The sequence below is a fragment of the Danaus plexippus genome, chromosome 4, assembly GCF_018135715.1.
Source record: "Danaus plexippus chromosome 4, MEX_DaPlex, whole genome shotgun sequence".
Taxonomy (NCBI): Eukaryota; Metazoa; Arthropoda; class Insecta; order Lepidoptera; family Nymphalidae; genus Danaus; species Danaus plexippus.
Genome location: NC_083538.1, coordinates 4,469,438 through 4,488,787, shown reverse-complemented (window position 1 = coordinate 4,488,787; position 19,350 = coordinate 4,469,438). Strand labels below are relative to the sequence as shown.

General features: G+C 30.7%; 2 protein-coding genes across 7 annotated transcripts; one reads left to right on the top strand and one right to left on the bottom strand.

Annotated features, from left to right (window-relative positions):
• The first annotated feature begins 27 nt into the window (after positions 1 to 27).
• LOC116768722 (electron transfer flavoprotein regulatory factor 1) lies at positions 28 to 1,015 on the top strand. The gene is made up of 2 exons (XM_032659519.2): positions 28 to 227; positions 301 to 1,015. Exons 1-2 carry the CDS (start codon positions 183 to 185, stop codon positions 508 to 510), a joined length of 255 nt encoding a protein of 84 aa, XP_032515410.2. The 5' UTR covers positions 28 to 182; the 3' UTR covers positions 511 to 1,015.
• On the bottom strand, positions 1,016 to 16,204 carry LOC116768297 (synaptotagmin 1). 6 transcript variants are annotated; one of them, XR_009753088.1, is made up of 12 exons: positions 16,080 to 16,203; positions 11,804 to 11,887; positions 10,237 to 10,356; positions 10,023 to 10,160; positions 9,703 to 9,845; positions 9,371 to 9,469; positions 8,921 to 9,115; positions 8,666 to 8,842; positions 5,238 to 5,355; positions 4,434 to 4,567; positions 3,170 to 3,858; positions 1,016 to 2,827 (listed from the first exon to the last, which is right to left on the bottom strand). XR_009753088.1 is itself a non-coding variant. In XM_032658978.2 (12 exons), exons 3-11 carry the CDS (start codon positions 10,349 to 10,351, stop codon positions 3,184 to 3,186), a joined length of 1,314 nt encoding a protein of 437 aa, XP_032514869.1. In that variant the 5' UTR covers positions 10,352 to 10,356; positions 11,804 to 11,887; positions 16,080 to 16,203; the 3' UTR covers positions 1,016 to 2,827; positions 3,170 to 3,183. The 6 variants fall into 6 exon arrangements, 5 of the variants coding, with proteins under 5 accessions (XP_032514869.1, XP_061380105.1, XP_032514871.1 ...); XM_032658978.2 differs by having other exon boundaries at positions 3,170 to 3,378; XM_061524121.1 differs by having other exon boundaries at positions 3,170 to 3,378; positions 5,238 to 5,346.
• Positions 16,205 to 19,350: the final 3,146 nt, after the last annotated feature.

Genomic DNA, 19,350 nt, shown 5'->3' with positions numbered 1-19,350 from the left:
ACCTGCAGAGTGCAGACTGCAGAGTAAAATCAGAACAGAAAATATAACTTCGTGGTTCAGCGGGTACAACAGTTTAAAAAAGTTATAATAACATATAGTGTAATATTTTTGTGAAATGTGATTTGTAAACTTTAGACTATGATCTCGGACTAAGTTTTGAATTCTGAAAAAGAACAGTAGAAATGTCTCAACCTCACAGAAAAGCAGTGCTTAATTTATATAAAACGGTAAGTCATAATATTATTTTACTTGTATAAACAGAAAGTGGATTTTTTTAATATCATATGTTTGTTTTTTCAGCTTTTATATTTAGGCAGAGACTGGCCTCAGGGTTCTGATCTGTTTCGAAAACGTTTGCATAAAGTGTTTGTAAGGAATAGCGAGGAAAGTGATCCAGCAAAGATAGAATCAATGATAAAACATGGGCAATTTGTTGTAAAAGAAATCGAAGCTCTCTACAAACTTAAGAAGTATAGGGCAATGAAAAGAAGGTACTATGATGATAATTAATTAAAAAAATACTTTTCTACAATACCCATACATGTTTTTATAATCATGTATAAATGTTCCAATCATAGTATCAGTGTTGCATAATGTTTTATCTTCTATAAACTTAAATGATAGTGTATTTTTCTTGGTTATTTGTTAAACAAATTATATTTTACAATTAATTTTGTTATCATAAATGAGCCTTAAAATTACATGTTGACAGGACCTGGCATGTCATGATAAATTCTTGTTTATGAAAACATATGTCTAATCTCTCAACAATGGGTGTAATAAATAAATAAATTTGTTTGTTGTTCAAATAACATTTTAATAACATTTATGTCGTTCAAATTGCCTTATTATATGTTTTTGTTTGCATGTTCGGTTATATATATATTTTTTAATTATCCAATGTAATGAAAACAATCACTAAAATTTTATAAATAAAATAGGGTTTAGAATCCTGGTATGTAAATATGTAATTAATGTTACCGTTGTATCAAATACACAAAATGAAACTATGAAATTCTATTTTATTTTGTATTATAGAATTTTTCACGATTTTTGTAATACATTACAATAAACTATTAAATAATAATCACTAAAAGACATCTATTTAAAGTTATAAAACTCATGAATAACTTTTTAACTGGCAAGTGATATGATGTTTTGATGATTACTTTATCAAACATTATGTACATGTGAGTTATACTGACAATTTTTCAAAAGAAATTTTTTAAAATTTACATATTATATTTTGAAAATCATTGCCATTGAGAAATAAATAATATTATATTTGTGACATATTAAAAACAAAGGTTGCAGCAACAACATAATTTAGGAATTCATTTTTAATCACATTATACAATAAACAGCAGCATCCTTTTATATTGTCATTAGTATGTTACCTGTCAGGGTGTTTACCGATCAATGGGAGCACTTGCCTTTTCATAAATCTACCAAAATTGCAGTTACACTGTAGCATTACCCTATAAAAACTATATTTAACGTAACTATTTATTGATTAATACAGTATTCAATCGTCAAGTCTACTTGTTTTTGTGTTAGTGCACTTACATACTTGAAGCCTGACACTTTTACTCCTACTTCAGTGATGGTGAAATTTAACATGTGATTACATTATATACATCAATAACATACATGTTTGAGATCAACAACAGTCAAGCAAATAGCTAATGTATAGATTATATTTGTCACACCAAAATTAGAGGGCTTTAAATATTCTAATTACTAACTTTTTTTTTTTTACAACAAACGAAAAAAAAAAAAACAAACATTATCTATTCCAAATTTTGTAGCATGATTATATAATTTTTACTTTAAGATATATTTCTTTTAGTAAATATAAGAAAAAATATAATTTAACAGTTATAATATATTTAATAGAATTACTTAGGTTCTAATCCTCTATTGACATTACTTAGAAGGACTATAATTTTTAACATTGTTTGAAAATATCGGAGCAAACATATTTAGCAACAAGATATACAAACTCTACTAATATCGTGATAAATATAGTTATTATTACGAGTGTATATTACAATAATAATTTAGATATAATAAATTATTCTTCTACATTATAATATTTAACGCAGAAAACAAGTCGTTGATCAACAGCTTGGAGTAACTAGCGCTTGGCAATAAATATGCGCCTTTTAAGGAGATTTACATTCATTGAAAAAAAAATTTCATGAAAATTCCATAGTTCTAGGTTAAATTGCAGTAATTGTCATGAAAAACAGAATATTATAATAGATAGATACCAAGGTAGGCCAATAGTCCCTCTAAAGACGATAGGAAAACATAAAAAAACGACAAAAAAGAACAATTATCTACAGTTTTAAAACAACTCTTCTTTAGAGGAACCTATAATTTACTTATAATGTATCGAATTCATAACACTTACATGGTATTAAAATAGAATGTAATAAATTTAACAGGACTCAAATTATTTACATAGTTTTAATATAACATTTAGGTATGTAGCTTTAAATGAATATAGGAAGAAACAATTTTTAACAAAACGGGTATTTTAATCAAGAATGAAAACTATTTTATTAAAATATATTTGTGGGTTTCCTCAAAGCTGTTGTAAAAATTTATAAAGTAAATCCTCCTTACACGATGCATCGAAATATTTTAAATTTGTTTTTATATCCAACATTAGGTAGATTTGAAATTAATTTTTCTTCAAAAATAATCTAATATGTCTATTACAACTGCAAAAAAAAAACAATAGATAGATAGACGTCAAAATTAAATCTCTCTTGAATGAGTAAGGCGTTGATTCTTCATAGATCTTCCTCGATGTAAGAGTCTGAAAATAATTTATCAAAACCTTTAAACTATGTTATAAGACAGATTTCATAATGATTAAATATGATAACTTTGACATCCTGAAGAATATCATTTTTAATTTATAAAAATCAATTGCATTTTATTATTTGAATAATTACTGGAATTTAGGTATTTAAAGACATTTATTAGAGATTAGGTATAATTTATTTTGAACTTATGTTCTTGCTTATGTATATTAATTTGGAATTTTTGTACATGTCCATGTTCATGCTAAAAAGGTAGCAAAAAACCTTGAAAAATGGCCTTATGAGTTGTTAACACGAATAAATCAGCGAAGCAGTATAAAAATCATTTTACATACTTTGTTACCGCCTTTTAATCCTTCTTTTCTCCATCTTCGGGATCTTTGAGCGTGTGCCATTGCGCGATTGGGCGACGCGGGCTGGCCAGCATGTCGGACCAATGACGAAGCTCGGTTCCTGACGCGTTGTATCCCAGCACAACCTTACCAATCGGTTCAGATGTGCCGATGCGATCGTAGTCCACCACAGTTACGACTAAATTCACCTTCTGTTGTTTTGTTTTGTTAGTAGTCAATTAAATATATTTAGTTGGTGTGAGTGAATTAACATGATTAGCGTTATGCCTATTGAAAGCGTTATGTTTTTATGAAATGGCAGGGTATACTAAACTAATTATATGGGAACTATGAATTAAAATAGCGTCATTCCTCATTTAAGTGTCCGTGTATGTTGTATTAAAATATTTCTAGAAGGCGAACAACATTTTTAATATCAAATAAAACATAAATACTGAATTAATCAGTCCTAAAGATATAGATAATATTGATACTATCAGTTTTCAGAGCTTATTATTTCTTTTATTTACAAACACTTTTATCTTACTTGACACATGACGTAAACACTTACCTTCAAATCTACTGATAATGACATAGGTGTAAGGAGTGAGGATATTAAGAGGTTTGAGATAAGGAAATATGTGATTATGAAATTGATAAAAGATCCACAAGAAGAACAAGAAGCAGGGTTCCTGAAAACCATATGCTCAGGTAATTACAATTTGAAGTCACCAAGAATGCAGTTACGAGGGGAGATTATAAAACACCACCGTGACAAGTTGGATATTATGGTAATGTTATATTATCAGAGCAATACAATTAGATGTATCACTGGATAAAGAACCTTTAACTGAAACCACGTGACAGTTGAAGGTCGAAATATACATAGGATAACACCTAAATGCTTGGTTTGATAAATATAACTGGGGAACGGGAAAATAGTGTCCTGTAGACACAATTATAGGTGAAGAGAAGGGAAAGAGAATAATAGAAGAGGAGATTGATTTCTAGCTTAATAGTTTTCTCGCTAGAGTATAAGATCTGTATTGTTATGGATAAAGTAAGGTGATAGTGGTGTAGGTCCTCATTCACAACAATAACACAACATCGATTGCAAATTGCTTGGTCATATTTGAATGAAGAAAATAATGTTTCTGATTTCCTTGTTTAGACGCGTCAAAGTTTTTAGGGCAGTTATTTTCATCATTCGCCACGTGTCCACGCAATTCGCCACAACATTGAATTTGGAAACAATCTCGGCTCGCACCTGTATTTGTTCGAATGGTACTTCAAAAGTAAATGACTCGTTGTAATATGGATTCAGTGTGCATTTCTTGATGCTCGTTTTCTTCTTCTTGAGACGTTTGCCATTTTGCATGAGTGCTATCTTTACGTACGGATCTGTTGTCGCCAGCGATGCATCCGGATATGAAAAAGGGAGAATAACATTTTAGTCCAATTTCTTTAATTATTATTCTAAAATATGAATAAAAAAAATTCACGCCTTTTTATGAATCTACATGAAGCTAAAATTATGTTAATAAACTATCAAATATTATATATTATGAAATTTTTTTTAGATAAAAATACATGTTCGTTTCGTAGTTGTTGTTAGGGTGTATAGAATTGCTCTAATATTTAGTGTTGCATGTTAGTATGGATGAGGTATTAAATTAGGCGGTGCTAATGCTACCTGTCTAGACTGACAAGCATAAAGTATTCGTTATGTACATTAATAGATAATCTATTATTATTAATAGCATAATGCGTGCATTTATTAAAATCTGTGTGGCGGCGAATAGCGTCATGACATGAGTATAATATGTAAAGTATTTTGATGACTAAATTTTTAATTTAAGCTATAGCTAGAGCATTATCGAAATCAGTTTCTTAATCCAGCGTATTCTAAACATGCAAATTGTTAAAAAATCTGTGTGAGCGGTATAGCAGTTAATAAGGTAGAGAACGAGAATGCGAAGAAAGTTACCCTAAAACTCCTGAAAGTAGACAAAAGGTTTAGAAGTGTTTTATATACGTCTAATTCTAATAATGAAATGGGCTTTTCTCGTACCTGACAAACCACCAACGTCCATTTTCTTTAAATTCTTAGCCTCCAAAATAACAACGGTCAGTTTTCCAGCGGTTGGTACATAACGCAGGGAGAAACAAATATCTCCCAGCTTGTTATCCTAAAAAACACGTAAACAGAACACATAAATTACAATTAATAAATATTGTTTGTTAGTAGGTACCTCAAAATTATTGTGAATCACTCTGAAAATACAGAAATCCCCAGACTGTAGTGCATATTGTTTCAACAGGATGTTCACTTGTGTTTTTTTTTTAACAGGGTGTTGGAATGTGAATAGTATGGAATATTAGTGGGATATTTGTGTAAGGAACGTTGTATTGAAGACGGGTCTGATAAGCAGTTTATAAAATATACAAAAAATATAGGGTCTTATAAAACGCGGCTTAGGGCGGATCAGGGTTGTTTCTCAAACGAAAACAATGTAAATATAACAAAACAATAGCTCCGTGTGTTTCCTAGAAGCATTTTATGGGAATTAGTCAAACGTCAGAGCTGATCAGTGCTCCTGTTGAGATTTTACCCTGTCTATTATATCTTTTATTTGAACAATTCTATAGAAACATATATGTATTTTATATATCGTATACTTATATATATTTCCGTACAACTGATCAGCTTTGTCGTATTGTGCTTATATTGCCACAGCACGTAGACTGAAGGAATGGGAGGCCTCAAACAGAATAGACTTTGCAACTATTTAGGTCATTTAACAACCACTTCCATTGCGTTACATATAACGTTTTAGCACATAGATGACATATCATCTAAACATTTAATACGGTACATATATTTGTAACATAACTCTATAGGACGGGGTAAACAAAAACCAAAAATAAATTTCACATCAAACCTACATTTATAAAGCATTTATCCGCTGTAATACATATTATTAACAAAATAAGGTATTCATTACGATCTGTTGCCGAAATGATGCCAATTTTATATTTTGTAACACCCAGCTCAGATCATCAAAGCACTATGCTCAGTAGCTCACCTTCCGATGTACCTAAACAGAACCTTTGAAATATGAAGAACCCTATTAGGTTTTGTAAATTTTTCTTGCCTGAAATAACCTAGAAGAATCTAACCATTTTAGAAACAGATCGCAATTATCTAAAGTCATAAACATTTAGATAATTCACACATAAATACTAAAATAAAATACTAATTAGGTATAGGTACAAATCCATAAAGAAATACTCTATTTAATCTAACCAGATAATTAAAAGTTGAATCATACGATCATAATTTGTCAATTTCTTTATGAATATGTGTAATAATTGTATTAGAATACATACATTCCGAAGAATACACGCCACATATAGAATACAGCATCGCACTATGAAACTTGGACAGATAAGGTGTGAAATAATTAATAGCTGTGAATGGAATGCTAAGTTTGTGTTTATAGTGAGAAGAAAAAACTTAGGTCATAGTCTTTAAATCTTACAAATTTGAGGTCTTTTGGATAGTAAGTACTTAATAGTTTTAGATTACGCTCAAAAATAAAAGCAAAGATGTTAAATTAACATTGTTGTTATACTAGTAATTGATAACAAATCTGCATTGAAGTAAATATCTTAAATCTCTTTAACCTTTTTTTTGTTTAGTAAAGGATTTTTTATTGCTGGTTTATAAAATTTTCGCAGCTTTTGCATGCAAAGAAATGGGGACGTAGAAGATAAAAGTCGGTTTATTTTCAGTCTCCATTTGATGTTTAAATCTGGAATATATTAGCTCTATAATAATTAATATATTATAAATTGAAATTAAGTTATGCATATTATTTTGTAAATCATTGGTACATTCTTTATTTGTATGTTTTGCAAACCTGCGGCTAAGATTAGGATGGAGTTAAATTATAATGTAATAATAAATTAAGTCATATTGCCAATATTGCTAACATATATATATAAATTTTGTTCTTGAACTGTAATTTTTATATTATATTTATTTTTTATAGATATTTAAAAAATCATTTAAAAGACAATTCAGGAACAAGTCAAGCATAACAGTACGAGCATGCAACATTCCCCAGCCGCTATATAAATTAAATTAAGTGTCGGATGGATGAAATTAATATTAAAAAACAAAATAATATGTGGTATGATGGGTGATATCAGGTAACGGGTGAATAATTTGACATTTCCTGGATACATTTCTTCACATGTCTCCTACCTATTAAATGATTTGCCGACCCAATATGTATATATTTTTCGATTTCGGCCAATTCATTCGAATTCACTTTTTAAAAACTATTGCTTTTGAAAATAATTCAAAATATACATCTTGATGTGTCTCAAAAAAATACTTACGTGAATGATCATTTCGTTTTTGAAGCGGCATGCAAGATTGTTCAGGACACAATCAAACACAGCCAAGCAGAGCAGAGAAAATATGTAGAAAAAGAGAAAAAAACAAGTAAATACATTTTTTGCTGTTTAAATTAATTTTTTTTTCCAAAAAACAAATGACGAGTCAATCCATGTCGAGGTGCCTTGACTCCGATACGAAACATTTCAAATATTATGTAGTATAGATGTTTATACGTACCGTGAAGTAACATAGTTTTGTCAAGGATCCTCTTATCAAAAAGTGCAGTAAACTTGAAAATAATATCCACCCTCTCAATAAAATTAATAACGAACACCTATACAGAAATATATATGTACCAGACTCATTGTAAATGCAATGAGAATGTGTTATGTACAATCAAACAAATACATGAGCTATGGAACCTCCTTAATTTTATTAAAAGGATAGGAAAATTATATTGCTGTGCTAGCAAACCACACCCTTATACAATATTTAAAATAAACCAGTATCGGGTGTGTTTAGCCAGTGGAGCCTAAGCTAAGAAAAAAATATATAAATAATTATTTCCAATTGACACTTGCGTTACCTACGTTGTATGTATACTTTCTTGCTTCTTGTATTAAATGCTTTATTGTGCATTCATGGGAGTAATGTTCATATACCATATGTACCTAAATGAGGATGTGTGTATCGAAATGGACTGTTGATGTGACCTGGGTGTAACTGTTACTTCAATGTAATTATTCACCAATTATGATTTTCGCAACATACCTAAACATTTCTCAGACGTTATCCTAACTCTAATTATAAATCAAAAACGTTATAAAAAAGTTCTAGTAACTAATACCATTTAACCGCGCCAAGGGTAGCGTAATTAATGAAGATCGCTGAAAAGTAAACTTTACAATTATATGCCTATAAAATATTTGATCTTTAAACATTTCATACGAACGTAAGTAAATATTTCCATTATTAAAATTCTCTAATCCTCTTTGGGTCCTTCTTATCCCTTTATTTTGTATTTCATCCATGTGGCTTTTCAAAATTACATTTTCGATAGAATAACTGCCGAACTGTAAATATATTCGCACCTGTCCTCCTTCACCCTCAACACTCTGCAACTCGCGCCACTCCTCAATGGTCTGCGCGAGGTCCACCTGACACAGAGGTACCTTCACCTCTCCGATCTGGTCGTGCTTGGAGAATCGATCAAAGTCGAAGATAGCGAAAACGAGAGTTTTGTTCATCGCATCAGCATACGGCACGCTCTGCGCAGAAGTAATTTTAAAATATTTTCCATCAGAGATCTGATATATGAAAATTTGATAACAAATTACAAAACTTGCCTTGAAAACGAACGTTTCGTTGAATACCGGGTTCAAAGTTTTTCTATGTACTTTGGTTTCAAACTTCTTCTTCTTGTCTGGCAAGAGGTAAACTTTTACGTAAGGATCAGATGTCCCTCCCATATCCAAAGCAGGTAGCTCTTCCGCTTGTATAACAGTGACTGATAGACTGTTACTGTTGAAGTCATATTCCAGCTGTGAACGGACAACATTATACAAGACTTCATAATTATGACTAAACTATAAACAACGAAGAATGGGTAAATAGTTTCTACATACATTAAAATTCTACAATATTAAATTAATGAATGGGTGAGATTAAAACAATGGGAATGAGTTTATGATATACAACATAGAGAAAGTAATATTAGGGGTACTTGGTTAAGAAGAACAGGTCTTTAGGTCAGGCCGTTTTCCTGTGTGCACCGCATTCTTGGTCCCGTAACCTACCTTGTACTGTAGTTTTCCTAATTTCTGTTCCTCTTTCTTCTCTTCTCCGTCATCAGGTTCTTCAGCGTTCTCTGTGAGCTCCTCCATGTCCGGCTGAACCTACATGCACGTCCCGCGGCAAATTTCACATGAATACAACATTTCTTATCAATATGAAGAAAGAGTCTCAAAAGGCCAATCAGTTACGCTCTTGTGTGATTTCTTCTTCTGCTTTCATTAAAGATTAATCTATTTGAATTGATTTCTTATAATTATTATTGAAATAACATACATAATTATAGATCTTCTAAAGTTTTCTTTTCTCAATCTTCGCATAATAAATAATACATTACCTTTTCTTTGTAAGCTGAACCTAATAGTTGGACGGACTTGAAGTCGACTCCCTTCATGCCTTTCTTGCCATCCTTGGAACGTCGTTTGCGGAAACATCGTCGAATACAACAGAAGCAAATACCGAGCACCACAACAGCCACACCTTAGGAAAGATTCAATTATAAATATAAGGGGGTTTAATTGTTTGTCACATTAAATTTTTCTCTTTTTTGGGAGCAGGTTTTTTAAAGAGAATGAAAATAGCTACCACATTTGTAAACTTTTAAGTGCTCAGAGCGCATCTAAAATAGTGTTTAAGTAAGAAAAATATTTTACTTACCGACAAGAATAGCTACTAACTGCCATGTCTCCATATTCATCTTGTGGGCAATTTCAGCGGTCTTTTCAACAATCGACTCCTGGGTGGTTGTTGCAGGCGGCGGCATCTCTGATGAACCAGCCGCATTCGTGGAGGTCACTGTAAATAAGGAAGGGGTGTTAGACAGAAATAACTGAATACACATATTTTATAACTGAAATTAGTATAATAGTACCAGGATTCGACGATGTTAAGACGGGCGAGGGTGTAGTGCCATTTGAAGCGGGTTTTTCGGAGGTCACTTCCGCATCGCGCCGCCATCGCAGCTGCGTTGACAGGACTGGCGACATCTTTGCTGTAAAATAAACAGTTTATAAGACGTGCATTACAATTTAAGTACAAAATGGTTGCTTTCAAAAGCAATTAATTTTAGATGGAAATATAAAAATTATTTGTTTTATAACTTTGAAACTAAACAAGGTACTGTTTGACAGTTTGTAGTAGTCTCACAGTTACTCTGTTAAGACGTAGCATTTGTAAGACTTCGCTGTTGTTTTGTTTGAAGTTTAATGTATACATAAAAACGGGACTATGGTGTCAACCTAGGTTTTAAAATAATATTTCTCTGACCTAGTCTAATGATATTATACTTATATAACTTATTGTTAGATGGACAACTTGGTACAAGTATTAAATTACGTATTGTTTAATAGCTGTTTAATAAGGAGATGGTAAGATGTAAGATACATTTATAATTCTGTTAAACAGATAGATGCTGGAGTATTTACAAACTAGGTTGATGATTATGTAACTCAATATTTTCATGAGGGCTTAGAATATGCTTGACATAAAAAACATTACTCATAACATTTATTCACAGTCAAAACTGTTACGAGGTATCTTCAAAAGGTTCAAACTTCCTTTAGAAACTTCACCAACTTCAGAGGAAAGTTAGTAATCTCTTGGGTTTAAATAAAGTACGAATTAAATGAAAAAAATAATGAAATGAATGGAAAATAAAATATTTGCTATAAGTGGTAAGATTAGACTTAAATGATAGGGTTTCCATTGTTTTTTAATACGTTATTTATGTTTGATATCTTTATTTCAGATTAATTAAATACTTTTGTAATTTTTGATTCGATATGGAGAGAAAAAATTAAGTAACTTTTCTGAATTTCCGAATTACATCTGACAATACAGTAGTAGACTTCTTTCTTTATCTAAAAAAACTTCTTAATAAACTTGACACGCCCATTATTGATTGATTTATTAAAAGTCAACTTTTTTTTTTATAAAAAAATGTTTTTAGGTCAACTTTAAAATTATATATTAAATTATGGCGATTGTAAGAGCACTACTGCGTATAAATTTTTTTTATAATTTCTACAATAAAAAATAATATAATTTATATAAAACAGTATACATATGTTATTTTTAATTATATAAAGGAAAGGAAATATATTTCTCATTGATTTGTAACGGGAAAAACGATGCCTTATCTCAATATCGTTTTATTAGGCCCCAGATATTTCTACCGCCCACACACTGTAAAATGTCAATTATAATGATGTATAATTTCCAGAAATAATGGAAATATATAACGTAAATCAAAAGTACTCCGTTTTCAAAGAACATGGTAGGAGAAGCTTTTATGAGAGGGTACTTGAGTGCATACTTACCTATATTCTGCTTAGGCCCCCTTTCAAAGAGTAAGCCAACACAAGGAATTCATATAACGCTATAAGATACAAAAAAGGTTGTATATAAGAAACGCAGATATCTACATCTTCTTCACTGACCTTGTTTGCTCCCCGGCGATTTGTTCCCCCGTTGTAATTATAAGTTCTTAAATCAGCAGTCACTAGCACGAGTTTGCTTCATTTCTGTCGAATTTAATATTCGAATGGAGGCTCGGTTCTGTACTGAAGCTAGGATGGCAGGGATGCGCGCGCAAGCGATCGATTGCCGCTGCGCGATGCGAGGCGATCAAGCTTCGGTATGTGACGTTTACGTCATGCATTGCGTACATTGACGACTTCTCAAACTGAGTTAATACTTTGAATGAACCAGGGCGAGAATTCGCAATGAGAATATTTGACACCAACAAATGTAAAAAAACTACAATTTTAAGAAATATTCAGCATGAAAACATTCACGCTATTTAATGTTATGGTGCATTCTCATTCTTCTGACAAATGAGAGCAATGTTTTATATACACAATACTTTAGCTGTCTTTTTTATGCATCTAAATATTAGATTTCTACTACCCAATTCCAAAGGTACTTCAATCTTTAATAATCTTTATTATGGAGTTGTATGACATGCAAAAGTAATCTTTAATTTCTTTTTTCTTGGAGATTTATTACCGTTTAATCTACAACTAACCAGGCGTTCGTTTATCATTAATAGAAATATTTTTTGTAATTAGTCGATTTATCCTCACCATAATGAATAACAGATCTGTAGAGACCTACGTCACTATCTAATGACGGCGCTGATCACAGTTCATTCTTTATATAGTACATCATCAACTTTCTATAGCGGGAACATTAAGTTCCTTTGTCCTTTAATTACTGTTTAGTTATTAACGATCTGGTAATCTAAGTACATACAAATAGGTAAGTACCTAACATTCATAGATATCCATTCATAACAAGCTATTCCTAGCCATGCCTTTTGACCTATAAAACTTGTATAATTTATGAAAAATTCCTTCTAGCTTTAGTTCCTTTCTTCAATATGAAACTTGTTTGCGTATTTATTTATTTTTAAAACATTTTTATATTCATAAAATTCTATTAAAATTATAAAAGATATTTTCAATAGTGGATTTACTTGAATTCTTACTGTATAAGAAATTGCAAGGAATATTGTGTAATTCCATATTTATGAGCACGTGTTCCAAAAGCTAAAAGAAAGTAGCTTTCGGCTTCTATTTACCAAATGCTTCATCCCGTAAACGTTTGTACGTGGGTAAACAATGATCAATTTTTTTTCTGAGCATATATTTTACAGATGATTCTACTATTCTACAGATAAAAATATAAGAAATTTTGCATGTTGCAATAAAACTTTGACATTTAAGCAACGTTGAAGTAATATTTACAAAAAAAATAATAATAGACGATATAGGATAAAAAACTCATTGATACGAGCAGGATTCGAATCCACGTCATCCAGAATATGACGTTCTACTTGCTTCAAGAATTAACCAATCCTGTGATATGATAAATTTATCATAGTATATTTAATGCTATGAAAGATTTTCTCGTGGAGATAATTCAAATGAACTAAGTTTTTCGGATACTATATCTTATTATTATTTTATATTTACATGTTCCCGACGTTTCGATTACTTTTCAGCAACCGTCATCACGGGTAGAAGAGATAAAAGTGTCATCATTTCGTCTCGTCTGCCCGTGATGACGGTTGCTGGAAAGTAATCGAAACGTCGGGAATATTTAGATGTAAAATAAGAAAAACGCTTAGTATCTGAAAAACTTAGTTTTATTTTATTTTACATTTCTAATATAATTTGCTTACGTTGCATTAACTCGAAAGTCGACGGGTTTTTAAATATGAATAACGTTTCTTTATACTTTAAGCAATTTAGATTTCCTATTGCAACGATTGTGGACTAGAAGAATTAATTAATATGATAATCGAAAAACGTAAACGAATTAACGAAATCTACACAAAAATCTATTCAATGAAATCGTTACATACGATAGTTGTAATAATTTAATAAATCTTATTAAAATCACTGTATTTTTAAGCAAATAAAATGTTATTTTAGATTAATACTTTAAAATTGATTCCTTAATCTTTGTCATTAAAAATTTATAAAGAATTAATTATCTTGTGCCAGAGAAACATTGAAAGAGATAAATGTATAACATTTTAAATCTTATGTTTAAATCGCTCTCTCTCCTTGTTTTTAATGCTACAGCTTGCTCTATTTATGACCATTTTATTAATATATGTTGTATCTAACTAAATACCAAAAATATCTATTAACTCCCGGTACCTTCGTTTATAAAATATCACAAATAATTTATTTCCTTCCTCCACAACGTTGCATAACAGATTGATTTCTCCGTTCCTCCCCCGCATATCTTATGGGCCAAAAGGAGGTTAGAGATCTAAAATAAATAGAATATTCAGAGATGAAATGGTAGCCTTTTTGATATCTGACGTTTTTCATTCTTCTATGAGACAACTGGAATTATATTGTGAATAACCCCGGGCGATAAACAGTAGGCATAATCTGGATAAGTTTCTCTTTTTTGAGATTATTGTTGTAAAGTTTGTTACAAAAGATTCATAAGTGTCAAGTAGGTATTACAGACTTTTGCAAAGTAAAAGAAATATATTTTAAACGAGTCACTGTATAGGTCACTGAACCACTTTGTCGAAATGGAAACGGTAACAAAGCTGTGCTGAGTCGAGTAGACCTGATTATACTAGAGTAGAATTAGTCTATTATGTGACAATAGACCAATCACTATTTAGTTAAAGAAAGCAGTATGTTTTAACTGAAAATAAGAATAAGTATACTCTAGAACCTGAGTCAGATGTGTTTAAATTAAAAATTCCATGATTAATTAAATAAATAGCAATTCCCAACTTTTCTTAAATATATTTGTTTAACTGTCGAAAAAGTAGACCTTTTTGTGATATAATATTTTTGTGCACAGCCAAATATCACTATAAGCACTAAAACCTTTTTCGTCCTTTTGTGCGTGGGGCTTAGTGCCTCATATCGAAAAAAGAGTAAACTAACAATAGGAAGTCTACGGACTAAATCAAAATTTATTGGTAACGTGGCCATTATTGTAAACGAGATTTAATGTCTGTGTCATTACAAAAATAAATGACAGAATGAAGATGAGATTTCTACGTCTTATATAGTTTTTCTAAGTTTATAATCTTAACGATCATAAACTTGAATCATTATTTTCAATGTCTCGATGAAATTGTGTGTCAAAATTTACATTTTTCGCATAAAGAAAATAGGAATTGTATTAACGTTTGTCATTTTTGAATTAGCAATCATATGAACTGTTCGTGGTTTTTGTGACAGTGGAAAAATTACATATTTCTCTCACGGAATATTTTCTAATGCTTTTCTCTGGGATTTAGAAAAAATATTTCTTAGAAGAAATTGGAGAGATATAATTTCAATTTACATCTTTACATAAATTATGTTGTTAAAATCTAACATTTTCGCGAGTTTTATTCATTTAAATGAAACTAATATTTTTCGGATATATTACGCTTAGTTTATCCGAAAAGTGTTGTTAAAATACTTTTGAACCCATATAGCCGATATTCGTTATTTTTAAATTGAAATATTGTGTAGAAGTGGGTATGCTACGTTAAGGTTATAATTTTAGTACAAAATATAGGTCAGTATTTCAGGCCAAAAACTTTTTACTGATCTCAGAAGTCCAAGTTTGTTCGATTTCAGTGCGCCATGTTGTTTCGTAAAATTATTATCATGAAATTATATTAAAACTATTTCTTATAAATCCAATATTATAGACTGGATAATTGTGAGCAACACCCGCGCTATCACTTTAGTATTAAAAAATAAGAACGCATAAGAGAAAAGAGTGCTTAAAAATATGTACGTACGTACGTAACTATCAAGTGTTTTTGTTTACTATGCATTAATTAGTGAAAAAATAAATTGTATAAAAACCTAAAATAATATTTATTTTGTATTTTAGTTGTTACGATAAAGACAGAACAACGGAAATATGATAACAGATATTAGCGTCTAATAATAACATGCATAGTTTTACTTTGTACGAATTAAACGGTGTCATAAGAGTCAAAAGCATTCAATCAATACTTAGGTACGAGCATCCGACGATTCAATATTTAACCTTTATAGAAACTGCTAATAGTGTTCGTTTGGTCCGATATTTTGTGACGTAGCTCCGATAAATCTATTTTAAAGGAAGAGTTTATAGAAAATACATCGAACACTCGTAATGTTTAACGGTATGCAAAGTCTACCCTTGATCTTAATTTAATTACATTTTGAGTTAAACTAGCGAATGTCTCACCTTATTTTTGTTTGCTAGAGTCGAATATATCCCATTATGATTTCACTGTATTCGTCGGAAGGCTGTTACGGCCGTAAGGGCGCGGTATACGGTTTCAACTAACGTTCGGCGCGTCGCTATCTGCGCCGTCTCCCATAGATTATAATATAAGCAGATGAGTTATAATTTAACTGATAGCTTATAAAAATAGATATGTATTTTTTTGTGTTCAGCATCGCCGAATTGTATAGAATATTTTTTTAATGTTCGTAATTATCATGTATTTATATATTTTACGTATAGCTTTAACAATGTCACGTAAATTATGACACGGTAATAACGTTAATAATACACATATGTTTATTTCATTAAATCATTAAATGTGTTTGAAATCAGCGATGAAAGCGCTTTTAGTTATCATTTATTTTTCGTGTTGCCAAACATTGATTTTTGTAAGGTTTCATTTCATAGATTTTGAAACCGCGTTATGGGATTTCTCTGGGAATTGTAAGTAAAATTGGCGTCTTGCCATTTTCAATTATAGCTTTGTCTTAAGAACTTTGATATAGTCTGTAAAGAAAATAACTGTGCCTAACTAGCCTGTAAATATTTGTCTGTATGATGAGTACTTAGGAAACTACATTGTTATTAAAAAAATCTAAAAAACACTATTAGAATTATATCAACAAGAAAACTAAACATTGATTTTTTTTTTAATAGAGGAAATATACACGACGGAGATCAATGAGTTACAGCTTGGTTGCAAGCACCCTGCAGTTTATTTTTTAAGGACACTATGAAGTAGTTTTTATTTTTTTAAATTTATTGCATTTATGTTGCAATTTTTTTTTTCTGTATTAAACTAGCGCATTCATCATAGAACGCATTTCTGTGCAGGTTGACCAGTTTTGCGTTTTAATCTCAACTCACTACTAACTTTGATCGTTCGACAAGCGCATTAGCTTGTCTGGAAGAATAGCCAGAGGTTTTAGGTATTTTTTATTTAAACGTCAGTGTCCTCATTTGCCTGGCATTTTTTTATGTCTACCTCTTTAGCAGGTAAAAATATTATTATCCTTGTAAGTCTATTGGTAGGTATCTATATTTTCTATTTACTATTAATATTTCGTCATAATTGATCTGAGACATCTATATTGTGATATAATACCGGGGCGTGCACAGAGATTTGGGGTAGGGTAAGCAGAATATGTTTGAAAAAAATTCCCATTTACATCACAATTTCCCTGTCTAAAATATTGATAATATCGCGCATAAAATTACAGCAATTCGGTCAGAACGAACATCTATATATTTTAGGAATCTATCAACTACCTCTAAGCCACGGAAGTAGCTTTAAACGATTACGAGCCGTTGATCACCGCTTTATGACAATTATTTAAAACGGAATATCCAGTGGAGATCCAAACATTCTTATTATTATTATTTGCAAACAAAAAACAAGCAAAACAAAATAGCTTATTTGTGTGTACACAATCTGCTAGCTAATTATAAATGTCATGTCATAGAAAGACAATAATAACAAAATATTTGAAGGGTAAATCGAAAAATTAAAAAGTCCCTTATAAAATTTCCTTTCACAATCAATTTAGTCTCTATGACGTTTCAAACGACTAGTGTTAAGGAAGCAGTGCTTCTCGGACACTAAAACATGCAGATTTTTTTGCACACACAAATACAAATGTTTCCTGCATACAACACGAGATGTGTAGCTCGTCCTTAAGATTATTGGTATGGAATATATGCATCGAGTAGTTGTGCATACGGCCGCTCTGGCTGGCAAGCGGCGCTGGCCGCTGGCAGCGGCCGATCGATAATGTTAGTTTTAAAGTTGACAGATGGCATTTTTTACACTTTTACCAAACTGTGAATCAAATGACATTAAATATCTATAAACATTCGTATTCCGTAAAGAACGATGAAAAATATGTAAGTAAGAATTAAACAATGTAGGTTTAGTTGTTGTATGGGTAGAGTAAGCAGTGCTTATTTGCATCTATGGTGTGGACGCCCTTGATATAATAATGGTAAATATGTATATTGAATTCATCTTAGTTTGCAATATTTTTATTTCTCATTAAGGTTTATTGAAGTAAAACTGCTTATGCGACTTCCAACAAAGTTGCGTTAAACGTTTAATGCTTCAGGGGTGGGGGAGATAAAAAGAGACAGAATGAGAGGGAATGCGTGGCGTTCTAACGCATGCTGGCAATCAAGTGTGACTTGGACGTAATATTCATAAAGTTTATCTTAAAGAAACACGAAAAATTACTTAAAAATCAATTTCTACCTCTTCCTGTTATTATTCCAACATTACGATGTTTCACTTCTTTCGGGGCGAGGTACTCCAACCACAATATATTTTTTTATTTATAAAAGCAGTCCCACAGCCACAAATGACAATTATATTTAAAGAATGTCGAAGAGGGAGGTTTAAATTTTTTACTTTTTTTTATGTCATTATATTTTCGTACATCTAGCGATAACGTTTTGTATTAGACCCTGAAGAAAACATGTTGTAACTAGCTTCAAACTCTCTAATACTTGAAATCTTAAAATAGCTCCATCTGTGTTTAAAATATGAAACTAAGTAGGAAGGACGTCGCCACGTTAATGTTACTTAATAAGTATATTATATTATCTTGAGTTTCAGTTAGAACGTGAGATGGCATTACAAATACAGTATTAAATGTATACTTGGAACGAGAATAAGAAATACAAATAAAAAACTTAAAACAAGGAAATGTGCAAGTCATGTTTTTGGATATTACAGAAACATTAAAAACTAATGATGATGATTTTCATATAATATACATTTAAATCAAACTTACTTTTTATAGATACTTCTAAGTTTACTTTGATTATTTATCTGTATTTAACTGTTTAACAAATAGCGGAAGGAGTCAAAAATAGGATTCACTTAAAATAAATTACTCTTAATAATTTATTTTATTTACATTTATAATATATGTTCGTATTCTAGCAAAAATAATAATAAAACAACAATAACCAATTGAAACGTTTTTTTTTATTGTTAAAATACCATCAAATACCAATACGTCAACTTAATATTCATACTGCGTTAATTTCATATAAATATAAAAATAATTCATCAATAAAACACTATTGTTCTCATAAAGTTTTGCTACAAGAAATATATTTTTGTTTTAAATCTCTTCGATTCTAAAAATAGGGAAAAAGCTTTCCAATTATCGTGTATATTTTCTATTCCTTCAATAATAGTAACAATCGCAGCAGGAGGTATAAACATGGA